The sequence below is a fragment of the Phocoena phocoena genome, chromosome 1, assembly GCF_963924675.1.
Source record: "Phocoena phocoena chromosome 1, mPhoPho1.1, whole genome shotgun sequence".
NCBI classification, from domain to species: Eukaryota; Metazoa; Chordata; class Mammalia; order Artiodactyla; family Phocoenidae; genus Phocoena; species Phocoena phocoena.
In genome coordinates this window covers 159,399,673-159,413,405 of record NC_089219.1, presented here as the reverse complement: position 1 = coordinate 159,413,405, position 13,733 = coordinate 159,399,673, and the positions used below count along the sequence as shown (strand labels likewise).

General features: G+C 37.9%; 1 protein-coding gene across 2 annotated transcripts in view; it reads left to right on the top strand.

The window, feature by feature from the left end:
- AKT3 (AKT serine/threonine kinase 3) overlaps window positions 1-13,733 on the top strand; it is a 372,859-nt gene that overhangs the window by 228,956 nt on the left and 130,170 nt on the right. For both annotated transcript variants that reach the window (XM_065894489.1, XM_065894498.1), the window contains exon 6: window positions 12,576-12,641. In XM_065894489.1, the coding sequence (XP_065750561.1) occupies window positions 12,576-12,641 (66 nt within the window). The remainder of the gene's footprint in view (window positions 1-12,575; window positions 12,642-13,733) is intronic.

Here is a 13,733-nt window from a genome sequence, read left to right as displayed (position 1 = left end):
TTGTGATGACTGATGCAAACTCCATGTTCATTATTCATCTGTTCAGACTTCCTATTACTTCATGATTCAGTCTTGGTAAGTTGTATGTTTCTAGGAATTTATCCATTTTTTCTGAGTTATCTAATTTGTTATCATATAATTGTTCACTGACCCTTATGATCCTTTATATTTCTGTGGTATCAGTTTTGAATGTTCTCCCCTTTTGTTTATGATTTCATTTGAGTCATCTCTCCTCATTTCTTTTTTTTAAATTAATTTATTTTGTTTATTTATTTTTGGCTGCATTGGGTCTTAGTTGCTTCATGTGGGCTTTCTCTAGTTGCAGCAAGCAGGAACTACTCTTTGTTGCGGTGTGCGGGCTTCTCATTGCGTTGGCTTCTTTTGTTGCAGAGCACGGGCTCTAGGCATGCGGGCTTCCGTAGTTGTAGCACGCAGGCTCAGTAGTTGTCATGCATGGGCTTAGTTGCTCCGCAGCATGTGGGAACTTCCTGGACCAGGGCTTGAACCTGTGTTCCCTGCATTGTCAGGTGGATTCTTAACCACTGCGCCACCAGGGGATCCCTCTCCTCTTTTCTTAATTTGTTTTGCTAAAGGTTTGTAAATTTTATCTTTTCAAAAAGCCAACTCTTAGTTTTGTTGATTTTTTTAAAAAGTGTCTTTCTAATCTTTGTTTCATTCATTTCTGCTCTAATCTATATTATCTCCTTGCTTCTGTCAACTGTGGGCTTACTGTGTTCTTTTTCTAGATCCTTAAGGTGTAAAATTAGGTTCTTTATTTTTCTTTTTTCTTAATGTAGGCATTTATCACTGCCAACTTTCCTATTAGAATTTCTTTTTCTGCATTACATAAATTTTGGTGCACTGTGTTTCCATTTCTTTTGTCTCAAGAATTTTTTGATTTCCCTTTTGATTTCTTTTTTGACTCATTGGTTCTTCAGAAGTGTTTTGCTTATTTTCTATATAATTGTGAGCTTTCCAGCTTCACTCCTGTTATTTTTAATTTCATACTACAGTGGTTGGAAACTATAGTTGGTATAATTTTAATCTTCTGAAATTTGTTATGACTTGTTTTGTGATCTAACATATACTCTATCCCAGAGAATGTTGTGTGTGTACTTGAGAAGAATATGTATTGTGAAGCCGTTGGATGGAATCTTTTGTATATATCTGTTAGGTCCATTTGCTCTAAAGTGTAGTTCAATCCATTATTGTCTTGTTGATTTTCTATATGGATGATCTTTCCATTGTTGAAAGTGGGGTGCTGAAGTCCTTTACTATTCTTGCATTGCTGTCTATTTCAGCCTTTATATTTGGTGACAATTGTTTAATATATATATATATTTTTTTTTTAATTAATTATTTATTTATTTATTTATGGCTGTGTTGGGTCTTCGTTTCTGTGTGAGGGCTTTCTCTAGTTGTGGCAAGCGGGGACCACTCTTCATCGCGGTGTGCGGGCCTCTCACTATCGCGGCCTCTCTTGTTGCGGAGCACAGGCTCCAGACGCGCAGGCTCAGTAATTGTGGCTCACGGGCCCAGTTGCTCCGCGGCATGTGGGATCCTCCCAGACCAGGGCTCGAACCCGTGTCCCCTGCACTGGCAGGCAGACTCTCAGCCACTGCGCCACCAGGGAAGCCCCTGTTTAATATATTTTGATGCTCTCATATTGGGTGTGTATATATTTACAATTGTTATGTCTTCTTGATGAATCGATCCCTTTATCGTTATATAATGACCTTCTTTTTCTCTTACAACTTTTGACTTAAAGTCGAAATTGAACTTAAAGTTCAATTCTTACAACTTTCGGCTTAAAGTCTATTTGTCTGATAGAAGTATAGCTATTCCTTGTCTCTTTTGGTTTCCATTTACATGGAATATCCTCTTCCATCCCTTCCCTTTCATCATATGAGTTTCCTTAAAGCTTAAGTGAGTCTGTTTTAGGTAGCATGTAGTTGGGTTTTGTTTTTTTATCTACTCAGCAACTCTGTGTTTTTTAATTGGAGATGTTAAACCATTTATATTTTAAGGAATTATTGATGATGAAAGATTTACTATCACCATCTGGTTAATTGCTTTCTAATTATTTTATAGTTTCTTTTTTCTTTTCTTCCTCTCTTTCTTGCTTTCTTTGTGAATTGTTCATTTCATATAGTGGTATATTTGATTCTTTTTATCATTTGTGTATCAGAGTTCTTTGCTTTGTGATTACCCTGCTGTTCATAATACATTTTACAGTTATAGCAGTCTATTTTAAGTTGATAACATTGTAACTTCAATTGATTTTAAAAGTCCTACACATTTACTTCCCCCCCTAACATTTTATGTTATTGATGTCCCAATTTATAATTTTTATATTCTGTGTCCATTAACAAAATATTGTAGCTATAATTATTTTTGATGCTTTGTCTTTTAACCTGTATGCTAAAGATCAAAGTAACTTACACACTGCCACTGCAGTTTTAGAGTGTTTCAGATTTGTATAATTACCTTTACCAGTGAATTTTATATGTTATATGTTTTTATGTTACTGATTAATATCTTTTCATTTCAGCTTGAAGAACTAACTCCCTTTAACATTTTATGTAAAGCTGTCTACTGATAAATTTCCTCAACATTTGTTTTTCTGGGGAAGTCTTTATCTTTCCTTCATTTTTAAAGGACAGGGTTGCTGGGTAAAGTGTTCTAAGTTGATAGTTCTTTTTTTCTTTGAGCACTTTGAATATATCATCTCACTCTCTCCTGGCCTGCAAGATTTCTGTTGAAAAATATGCTGATAGCTTTATTGGAGTTTCTTTGTATGTGATGAATACATTTTCTCTTGCTGCTTTCAAAATTCTCTCTTTGTCTTATATTTTTTGAGAGCTTGTTTGCAGTGTATCTTGGTAAAGATCTCTTTTGGTTGAATCTGTTTGGGGAGCTTTGGGCTTTGTGTACCTGGGTGTCCATATCTCTCTCCAGCTTAGAGAAGTTTTAAGCCCTTATTTCTTTAAATATATTTTGTGTTCCTTTGTCCCTTCCTTTTCTGGATTTCTATAATTTGAATATTGTCTCATTTTGTGTTATCCCATAAGTCACAGAGGTTTTCTTTACTCTTTCATTCTTACATCTTTTTCTTTGACTGGAAAATGTCAAGGGATCTGTGTTCAAGTTCATACATTGTTTTTTTTTTGCCTTATTGAGCCTACTGTTGAATTTCTCTATTTCACTTTTCATTTCAATCTTTGTATTCTCCAGCTCTGGAATTTCTGATTGGTTCTTTTTTTTTATCATTTCTACTAGTTTGTCAAACTTCTTGTTTTGTTCATGTATTGTTCTTCTGAGTTCATTTAGCTGTCTCTCTGTGTTCACTTGAATCTTGCTAAGCTTCCTTAAACACTTTGAATTCTTTTTCATGTAACTCAAATCCATTTCTTTGGTGTCAGTTATTGGAAAATTCTTGTGTACCTTTGGTGATGTCATGTTTTCTTGCTTCTTCATGTTTCTAATGTCTTTGAGTTGATAATCATGCATTCAAGGGAGCAGTTGCCTTTTTCAGCTTTTAAAGACTAGCTTCACTGGGGAAAGATTATCACCTAAAGATGACTGTGAATATGCCAGCTGGGTAGGGTGCAGTGTCTCTGGTTCCAGGGAGGGCACACTAAAGTCCTTTCCATGCAGCTCTGTCAGCTGAGATCAACATCAGCATAGATTGTGACATCTTCTTTTAGAAGATGTGGGTGACAGTGGTGGCAAAAGCTGCAGGGATCCTACTATTCTTTTCTGCCTGTCAAAATTCTAGCCAAGGGAATCCCTCTTGATGACAGGGCTGGTGTGCTGACACTTGGGGCATCAGTGGAGCTGGTATTCTGGCACCTGGTGCGCACAGAGCTAACACAACACCTGAGTCGTGGGGTCACAGGTACACTTACAGTGGCAGTGGCACTGGTTTCACTGGTGCAGGCACGTGAAGACTTCCCATGGAACTGGGGTCTGGGTTCCTGGGAATCACCACAGTGACTCAGGCCCTGGGGTAAAGGGGAATGCAGTAGCAGCATGATTCCTGGGATGACAGGGTTCAGCAGTGGCTTGGGACCCAGAGCCAGAGTACAGTAGTGTACTTCTTATAGATGACTCTGGCCTCAGGGTTCAGTTTTATAGCAGCCGCATCTTGGCCTCAGCAATGGTAAGTCATAACCATGGCCTAGGACCCACGGGGCGGTTGCAGAACAGTAACAGATTGGCCCCAGTGATGTTTGGTCATAGCAGCAACTTTGAACTCTGGGGGCTGTTGCAGAGCTCCAACAGCACAATCTACTGATGGACAGTTCAAAGCCCTGACTTTCAACCCCGGGGGCAGGGTATAGAGCAGATGTAGCACCACCTGCCCCAGTTATGGTGGGTCACAGCTCTGACTTGGAACCCCAAGGACGGTGTGCTGAGCAGCAGCATGTGGCCCTGTAATGGCAGGTCAAATGGTGACAGAAACCCAGGGACAGGGAACAGGGTTGCAGCAGCACAGCCTGATGATGACAGATCGAAGCCACAATTTAGGACCCAGGGGTGGTTGCAGAACAGTGGCAACATTGCTTGGTAATGGCCCATTAAAGATATGTGTCGGGACCCTAGGGGCAGGGTGCAGAGCAGCCGCAGGGTGGCTCCTTATGACAGGTCAAAGTCCTGTCTTAGGACCCAGGGGTAGGGTGCAGAGCAGTGGTATTGCAGCCCAAGTTATGACTGGTCAAAGCTACAACTTGGGACCCAGTGGCAGGGTACAGAGCAGTGGCACAGCCCCATTTACGGCAGGTCAAAGCTGCAACTGGATCCTGGGAGTGGAACACAAGCAGAGCAGCCATGGCCCTGGTTGTGGCATGGTAGAGCCCTAAGGTGGGACATGGAAGGCAGGAGACAGAGTAGTAGCCCTTGTATGGCAGGTCAAAGCCCTGATTAGGACTCAGTGGTAGGGCTCAGAGCAGCAGCAGCTTGGCTTTGTGGATGGCTAGATTTTGTGGCATCCTGAGATCCAGGGAGCCAGACACAGCAGTGACTAGGGTCCCTGAGGCCAGGTGTCATCCGCAGCAACAGCTCCTGCCCCAGAGAGGAGCTGCAGTGGTGTGGACTTTCGGTAGCTCTGTTAGCTGAGTTCAGTCAGTGTTGGTGAAGACTGTGGGAATCCTCAGTAGTGAAAGCTGCAAACAGCCATGGCAATGAAGCTTGTTGGAGTTCTCTTGCTCTTATTTTCCACATAGGGGGAAATCCCTCTGAGGACATCTTTTCTGGTGCCTAACTGCCCTGGTCTAGGGGATGGGATGTCACAGGTAAAATGCTTCCTATACTTTTCTGGCAGCCATCCTCGTTTTTAAAAACTCTACAGGGTTTATGCTGCTTCATTGCTTTCTTCTGATTTCATTGTAGTCCAGAGCTTTTCAAAAGCTGTTTTCATCAGTTTGTAGTTGCTTTTGTAGGATAACCTAATATTGGGACCTCCTAGCCCTCCATCTTGTTGACGTCACTCCTAACAAGTCCTATTTCTGGTGCTAAATGTCAGTGATCCCTAAGACCACTCTCAGGCTTAATATTTCATTAGGAATCATGGATCCAGGAAAGCTGATATACTAGTGGTTATGGCTTATTGCAGTGATAACATACAGATTAAAATCAACAAAAGGAAAGTCATATGGGACAAAGTCCAGGAGAAACCTTTCAGGTGTCCTCTCCCAGTAAAGTCACATGGATGCACTTAATTCCCCCAGTAACAATGTGTGACAACATGTGCAAAGCGTTGTCAACCCAGGAAACTCACCCAAGCCTTGGTTTCCCGGATTTTTATTTTAAGTGAGTCATGTAGGCAAGCAGCACCTGTGTGGTTTCCCTAGCCATCCTGAGCAAAATCAGGCACACAGCATTCATCATTCTTCCTGCTGTTTGCATGAACTGGCTAGTCAAACTGGTGTCATGTGGCCCAAGATCTCTGGCGTGCACAAATGCTCTTACCAGGTAGAATATTCCACGGGATCAGAACTTATTTCCCAGGAGCTGGCCAAGGGACCATCCTGAGGATTGACTTTCCTTGTGAGTGTACAGGGTTTGAGCAATCCAGGCCTTCTGAATTCATTCTTTCCTACACATACACCTATTAAAATATCAAACCAGTGCTTTGACTTGACTGCTGACACTTCTCTTTCCTTGGCTTTTAAGTTATTAAGTGCTGGCCCCTAACCAGAAATTCTTATCATCTGCCAGCTTCTTTGATCCATTCTTTCAGATTCTCATGAACCTCTGTATTATCTACTGTGCAAATGATTGTGGTTTACTGTAGAAGGCAGATGATGAATGTATTTGCTTTGATCTGCTGCATCTTCATCATCTGTCATTGTGCTATCGGAGGTATGATTTCATTGATTTGTGTTCTGGATTTGCTTCTTGCAGTCGTGAAGATTCTATCATTCTTTAGCATCATTCCTAGGGTTATCATTCACTATTTACTGATTCATTCATTCTTTCTTTCAACAAATATAAATTGAACACCTAATTATTTACTAGTTACTGCCCTAGGCAATGGGAATATGTGAATGAATAAGACTGACCAAAATTCCTCCCCTTTGGAAATTACATTTTAGTCAGGAAACGGACACATGACAAATGAGTAACTTGCAGTATGTAAGAAATTAATACATACCATGGAGAAAAATTAAGTAGGGTAGGGAAACAAGGAATAGTAGTGTTTGTGATTTTTGTGGGTTTTGTAGTTTTAAATAGAATGATCACAGAAGACCTCACTGAGAAAGTGAAATTTCAGTGAACATTGGAAGGAAATGAGGAAGCAAGGTATTTGGGAGGAAGACTTCAGATATTTGGGAGGAAGACTTCAGGTATTTGGGAGGAAGAATATTCCAGACAGAGGAAATCACAATCAAAAAAGCACTGAGGAAGGAGCATATTTTTAAAATAGCTAGGAATCTAGTCTAGCATGGCTTGTGTAGAGTAAAAGTAGTGGAGGGTTGTTTAGGGTAGTGGTAGATATTGTAAGGATATTGGTTTTTACTCAGTGTAATGGGAAGCCATTGGAAGTTTTTAAGCAGTATAGTAACATGATATAATTTTCATTTTAATATCATCACTTTGGCTGCAGTGTTGAGAATAGACTGTGGGTTGGAAGCAGGGAGTTTGTTAGGAGTTAATGGCAATAATCCAGATAATTGATATAGTGGCTTACATTAGGGTATTAGCAGTGGAGGTGGTAAGACGTAATCAATCAGGGGTATATTTTGATGAAGAGCCATCAGGATTGCCTGACAGATTGAATGTAGGGTCTGAGAGAAAATAAGGAGTTGAGGATCATTGCCAGGTTTTTGGCCTGAGCACCTGGAAGGATGCTGTTGCCATTTGCAGCAATGGGGATGATTTTTTTTTCTGTGGAGAAACAAACCTTTTCATGGGAGATTAGAAATTAGGTTTTGGACATGTCAAATTTGATATTTCTGTTAGACACTCAAGTTAAAGACATCTACTAGACATCCATGTCAAATAAGCATTTCTGGAGTTTAGGGAAGAAGCCTGCATTTGAGACACAAATGTGGAAGTCCATGATCACCATATAGACTGTATTTAGGGTCATAGTCTGAATGAAGTCACCAAGGGAATGAGTATACCTATGAAGGTAAGAGGTTAATGACCTCTATTCTGAGTAGGAAGTAGGATGAAACTGTGGGAGTGAGGTTGAGATAAAGAAAGACAACTTAATGAAAATCTCCTGGACTTAATGAAAGTCAGATAGACCTCGGTGCCAATCTCAGCTCAGTAGTTTAACTAGGTAAGGTAACCTTGTGGGGTTGTGTGTACATTTCATTATACATACCAGGCTTGGTAGGAGGCCTGGGAAAGTTTTGAAACATTCATACTGAGAAATGGAAGAATGACCTTGGTAGGGATGAGTTAAAGAATCCTAAGAAGATTCAGCTGAGATTAGAGAGGGCATTATTATGGTGCTAGTCAGTATGTTTGTGATTTTATTCCCCTTGAGATGTGGAATATATCAATAAAAGTGAGAAAGTAGAGATTGATGTATTCCAATACTGGGAATTGGAAGAGGCAGAAGGAAAGAAGGGAATGTAGTGAAGGGCAATATAGACAAGCAGCATGTTCTACAATTTAAGAAGGACTAGGTGCTGAAGATTATGTCATGACTGAAGTCAAAGAAGTTAATGTAGCCCTCCATCCAAGTAACATTGGTTTGGCCAAAAAGTTTGTTTGGGTTTTTCGGTAACATCATATGAAAAACTCAAGAAGACTTTTTGGCCAGCCCGATATTTGGAACAAGAGCATCAAGAATAAAGTATTAGGGCTTCCCTGGTGGCACAGCAGTTGAGAGTCCGCCTGCTGATGCAGGGGACACAGGTTCGTGCCCCAGTCCGGGAAGATCCCACATGCCACAGAGCGGCTGGGGCCCGTGAGCCATGGCCGCTGAGCCTGCGCGTCCGGAGCCTGTGCTCCGCAACGGGAGAGGCCACAGCAGTGAGAGGCCTGCGTACCACAAAAAAAAAAAAAAAAAAAAAAATTAAGTATCAAATAACAACATTTGATAAAGGTGATATAATATTCATAGACAACAGGGAACAATTGTGCTTTCATTTTTTCCATCAAGATGAAAAAGATCTTCAAAAAAGGTAATAGCAATAGAAATGAAGGAACGGTGAGGAGAAAGTGTGAGAGCTGGAGAGTGGAAGTATTAGAAGTCTGCATCTGGGCCATTGCTCAAGTTTTCCAAAGAGGGGGAAGTTACAACCCCAAAATTTAGAGCTTGATAAGTATGACATCTTTGCTACGGAAGAAAAAAGTATAGATTGCTGACATACGGCTTGTCAAATCAGAACAAGTAAATAATGATCACTTGTAGTCATTGTGGTTTAATTAAGAATAAAGGTGCCAAGGTAAAAACTTCTCCCCTCTTCTCTCTGCTTCCCCACCTGCTACATCTCCTCCTCTGAGTGTCATTTATAGCTCTGAATAAAAAAAAAAAGATGCCTTAGATATGATGTATCTTGAGTTCAACCAGCTTCTGATAAAAGTCAGTCATTATAGTCTTGTCAAAATGGAGAAAATAATGTGAACGGAGTTAAAGTACCTAGTAAAGTTGGTACCAGGCTTTTTGAAGATGGGAGACAGTGTGGTGAAGTGGAAATGACCATTGATGTTGGACTTAGATGGGATCAATATTGACCTTTTCACCTGCAACTTGAGCAGTTTAACTTTTGTGAACCTTGATTGCCTCATATAAAATGGGAATAGTCAAACCAAACCTGCTCAGTTACTACAAGGATTAAAGGAGATGACACCCTTGGTCCTCAGTAATAGAGATGTTCTTTTCTTCTGTTTCTCTGCCGTCATTTACTCCTTGTGCCCCCTCCAAAAACAACCCCTAACTACCACAACACAATAAGTGCGGCAAATGAAAGGAGAATTTTACACTCTGTGTAGTAGAGGGCAGTGATAAATTAGAGACAATTGAGAAAATAAATATGAGGAAGATTATTCTGCCTCATGTTTGAAAGAAATAAAATTCCATTCTCTGTAAACTTCTTTCTATGAAAGAAATTAGATTTTAAAATTCATTGTTTAGTATTTTACCATGGATGAATATACATGAAACTATATTTCAAAAGCTTTTTCATGAAAACATTATACTTACATTATATACCGAAGCACTCTTCATTTGTAATCATGATCAACAAATGGATTTTTTAAAAAGCATCATATTGTTTTAGCCACTAAGCTTTATCACTGTTATTTATAACTTTTTGTTTTGACATATTGCTTTTAACTGTAATTAAAAATTATTGACATCTGTGTTTACTTTTTAGCTTGTGCATACCTTATCTTCATAGCAGAAACTAAATAGTATGTGAAATATTGTACCATTAAATTTGCATTAAGGGGGAAATTCTAATTTGATCAGATGTAAAAATATGGTAGAAAATACATTTTAATACATGAAAGATATGTACATGGTATTAATTCTGGTTTCATTCTTACAACAAAGAAATATTGCCTTTAGCTTTTGCCTACCTACATCTTTACTTGGCTCCTTTAATGTGATTAGGCAGATCATAGAATTTAGAAAAAATATAATCTTTCATGAAACTTACGAAGTGATTTAGAAGAACAACTGTTACATATAATGAGTTTGTTTCAACAAAATAGAATGAAATATCTGCCAGAAATATTTTCTGAAGTACTAGAATATCTTTTCTGGTTTTAAACTTACCTTTAAATCTTTTCCTAGTTCACTGCCTCAAATCCCTTAAAATCCTGAAGTATAATAGGTAAATGTTATGTCTTCTGTGAATCTCTTTCTGACTGCATATAAAGAAATATTTCTTCTGCTTTACCCTCTTGTTGGAAGCATATAGCTGTTAGTTTTTTACTATTAATTTTATATCTCAAAAATACTCCAAACATTTTTTCTTGTTCCTGCTGTTCCTGTCATCCAGGCCATCCTCATTTCACTCTTGTACTGCAGTTGTCTCCTGATTGATCCCTCCTGTTTTTGCTTTCCTTCTCAGAGGAGGCTGAGCAAACTTAAAAACAGAAATCAGCTGTGGGCCTCTGATCCTCCATCGCCTACACCATCACATTACCCAACCTATGATCTTCCAGTAGCATTGATTTTCCTTCATTATCCCATTTACTATAGTAGATACCCCAGTTTTCCCTTAAGAAAATCAGATCACTTATCAGAATTCGTAATTATTTCTTAAATTGGATATTTACCAATCTGTTATGTCTTGTCCACTAGCATGTGAACTCCATGAGCAAAAGAATCATATCTTTTTTTTAAACCACTTTATACTTGCACTGTCTTAACATTAAGTAAATGCATATCGAGGATTTGGTTTTTTAATCATTGAATTCAGTTCTATATCTCAAAATAGCCACTGTGTAATCCTTAATCTTATATTTTACATTCATTATATGATTCTCATAAACTGCAGTATCCCCTTCTCTTTTTTATTTTTTCCATTAATACTGACCACCATCTGACTAACTGGAATGAAAGCTCCATGAGGGCAGGACTTTGGTCTGTGTTGTTCAGTTGGCCTCTCTTCAATGGGTAGAACAATACCCAGAATATATTTGTTTCATATCTATTGAAGGAATAAATGATTGAATGAGTGAAGTCCCACACATTTGACATCTTGGAATTCATTCCTATGATAAACAGCTAAGTTCAACAAACATTAATAAGTGCCTACTGTATGCTAATCATTATGCTAGGCACTGTGGGCACAGAAATTAGTTATGGTGTCATTTCTGCTTATTTATTTTGTATTAAGATATTTGCTATTACTTTAATTAATTTAGAAGTTATGGTATGATATGACAGGGACTTTCATACTGTTTGAGCACTTAAGCCTGGTTCTTATTAAACACATAAGACTGGAATGCTTTCTTACCCATACTTTATTTCACTGGTTTTAAATACTATGTCATTACACTTTACTTTCTGTTCAGACAGAATTGGTCTCTCCCTCTTGGAATGGGTTTTGGATTTTAGCATCTTTGATCAGTCTATTGCTCATTTATCTGCTAAGTCTAACTAAGGTCAGATGCTTTTATAAAAATAATAAATATAATGCAGTGTCCTAATGTTCCCTTGTCTTACTTATAACCTAACTGTGATTTGCCAGCAATATTAAGAAATTGATCCAGTAAGGGCCTTGTTCAGGATCTTGGCAGCAGCAGAGACCAGAGATGCTGTGTTAGTTTCAGCAGTTGTCTTCCTTTCCTTTCATTCTTTAAGATAGTGTTATTTTTAAAATATGAAACATTTTTCCAGTTCTCCATATGTTGAGGAAATCTTTCCTAGTTCACTTTTGATGTCAAGATGAAATTTATGTACAAGATTGGGGAAATACACTCTTAGTGTATTTTTGGTTTGAAATATATGCAGATTTAAAAAGTGTCACCTAGAATAGGCTGTGACCTTTTTTTTAAAAAAAAAAAAAGAAGCATGCTAAAAAAGCCACAAGCAAAAATATACAGCTTTTATACTCTGTTTTTATTTCTAAAATGTATAATTTAGAATTAAATCTTTTTTTTTTTTAAGAATTAAATCTTATACAGGTACTGTGTCCCCCTTTTCAATAACTGATTTTTCTTTTAGGTAGAAGACTTGCAACAAATTCTATGATATTTAATGAAATATATCCTTTAAATCCCCCTGAATACAATGTAATACAGACATGGAAATATTAACTACTCCATGCCTAGCTGTTAACTTATAAGGCATTCTCTTCAAGGGGAAAGGCTTACTATTTCATTTTCTGTGTCCCTGATAATTTTTGCTGATTATTATATCATTATTGCTATACTTTAAGTATGACTGAACTTATATGAGTTTATACATTATAGCCATCTGATTTAAATCACTAATTTGATTTTTTTTTTGGTGGAAGAGAAGCTTAGCAATAAAGGGAGCATGTGTTTTAAAATCTTTTTCTGTGTCTGTGTTTACCTCTTCTGGTCTTAGAGAAATAGCAAAATTTTTATATTATTTGTGCTCAGAACATATATTAAAGGTTTGCCTTTTTCTTTTGTAGGATGAAGTGGCACACACTTTAACTGAAAGCAGAGTATTAAAGAACACTAGACATCCCTTTTTAACAGTAAGTGCTTAGAGGAAAGATGTTATAACATTTTATATTTAAGGGAGTTTTATTATAGAATCTAAGCTATAAAAAATAACATTTTAAATAACATTTATTTAGGTATGACATTTTCTTTGTAGATAAGTCAGTTTGGGGGAAATTATTAGAATGTATGGATTAAGTTTACAATATGCATGCATTTGTAGTCCTCTCGTTATATACCCATAAGTTTTTTTGAGATTTTTTTTTCTTCCAATAACTTTCACTGCCTTAAAAAAATACATTTAAAAATAAATTTAAAGATAGCATTTAAGTTAAAAATAGAATAAGTCATGGTACATTTTCTTCATTAGATAAAGTATAAACTGTGACTTAAATACATATAACTTAGTTATTTTGAAACAGACTGATTTTTTTTTTTAGTCCCGTTTAGATTGCTTGTAATAGAGGCATAATTTGCAAAGTTTCTGTATGTTCCTGGTTCCAATGAAGTGTATTAAGATTAAAAATCACAGACTTTCAGGGCTCTCCTGGTGGCGCAGTGGTTGAGAGTCCGCCTGCCGATGCAGGAGACACGGGTTCATGTCCCGGTCCAGGAAGATCCCACATGCCGCAGAGCGGCTGGGCCCGTGAGCCATGGCTGCTGAGCCTGTGCATCCGGAGGCTGTGCTCCGCAACGGGAGAGGCCACGACAGGGAGAGGCCCGCGTACCGCAAAAAATAAAAAATATAACAGACTTTCAAAAGGAGAAACTTTTAAAGATTTAGGATTATTTAGTAGGTTTTTTCAGAGGTATCACCAGATATATAGACTTACTTTGTTACATTGTTGTGTGTTTATTTTTCAGTGTATTAAGATAGTTGGCTCTAAAGTTTTAATATCGTTATAACCTATAAGATTATCTGAAACAACTCTGTTGGATTGGGTCATGTAATGCGACCTCTATGCAAGAAGTGATACTGAAACTATATTAGAAACCCCAGTATAACCACTATAACTGTACTCCTAAGACTTTCCCTGAAGTAATTTGTAGGCCTTACTTTTAAGGTCTCATGGATAAGAAATTTAGGGAACAATACAGTTTCAAGTAGATGACATAGTAGATTGAGA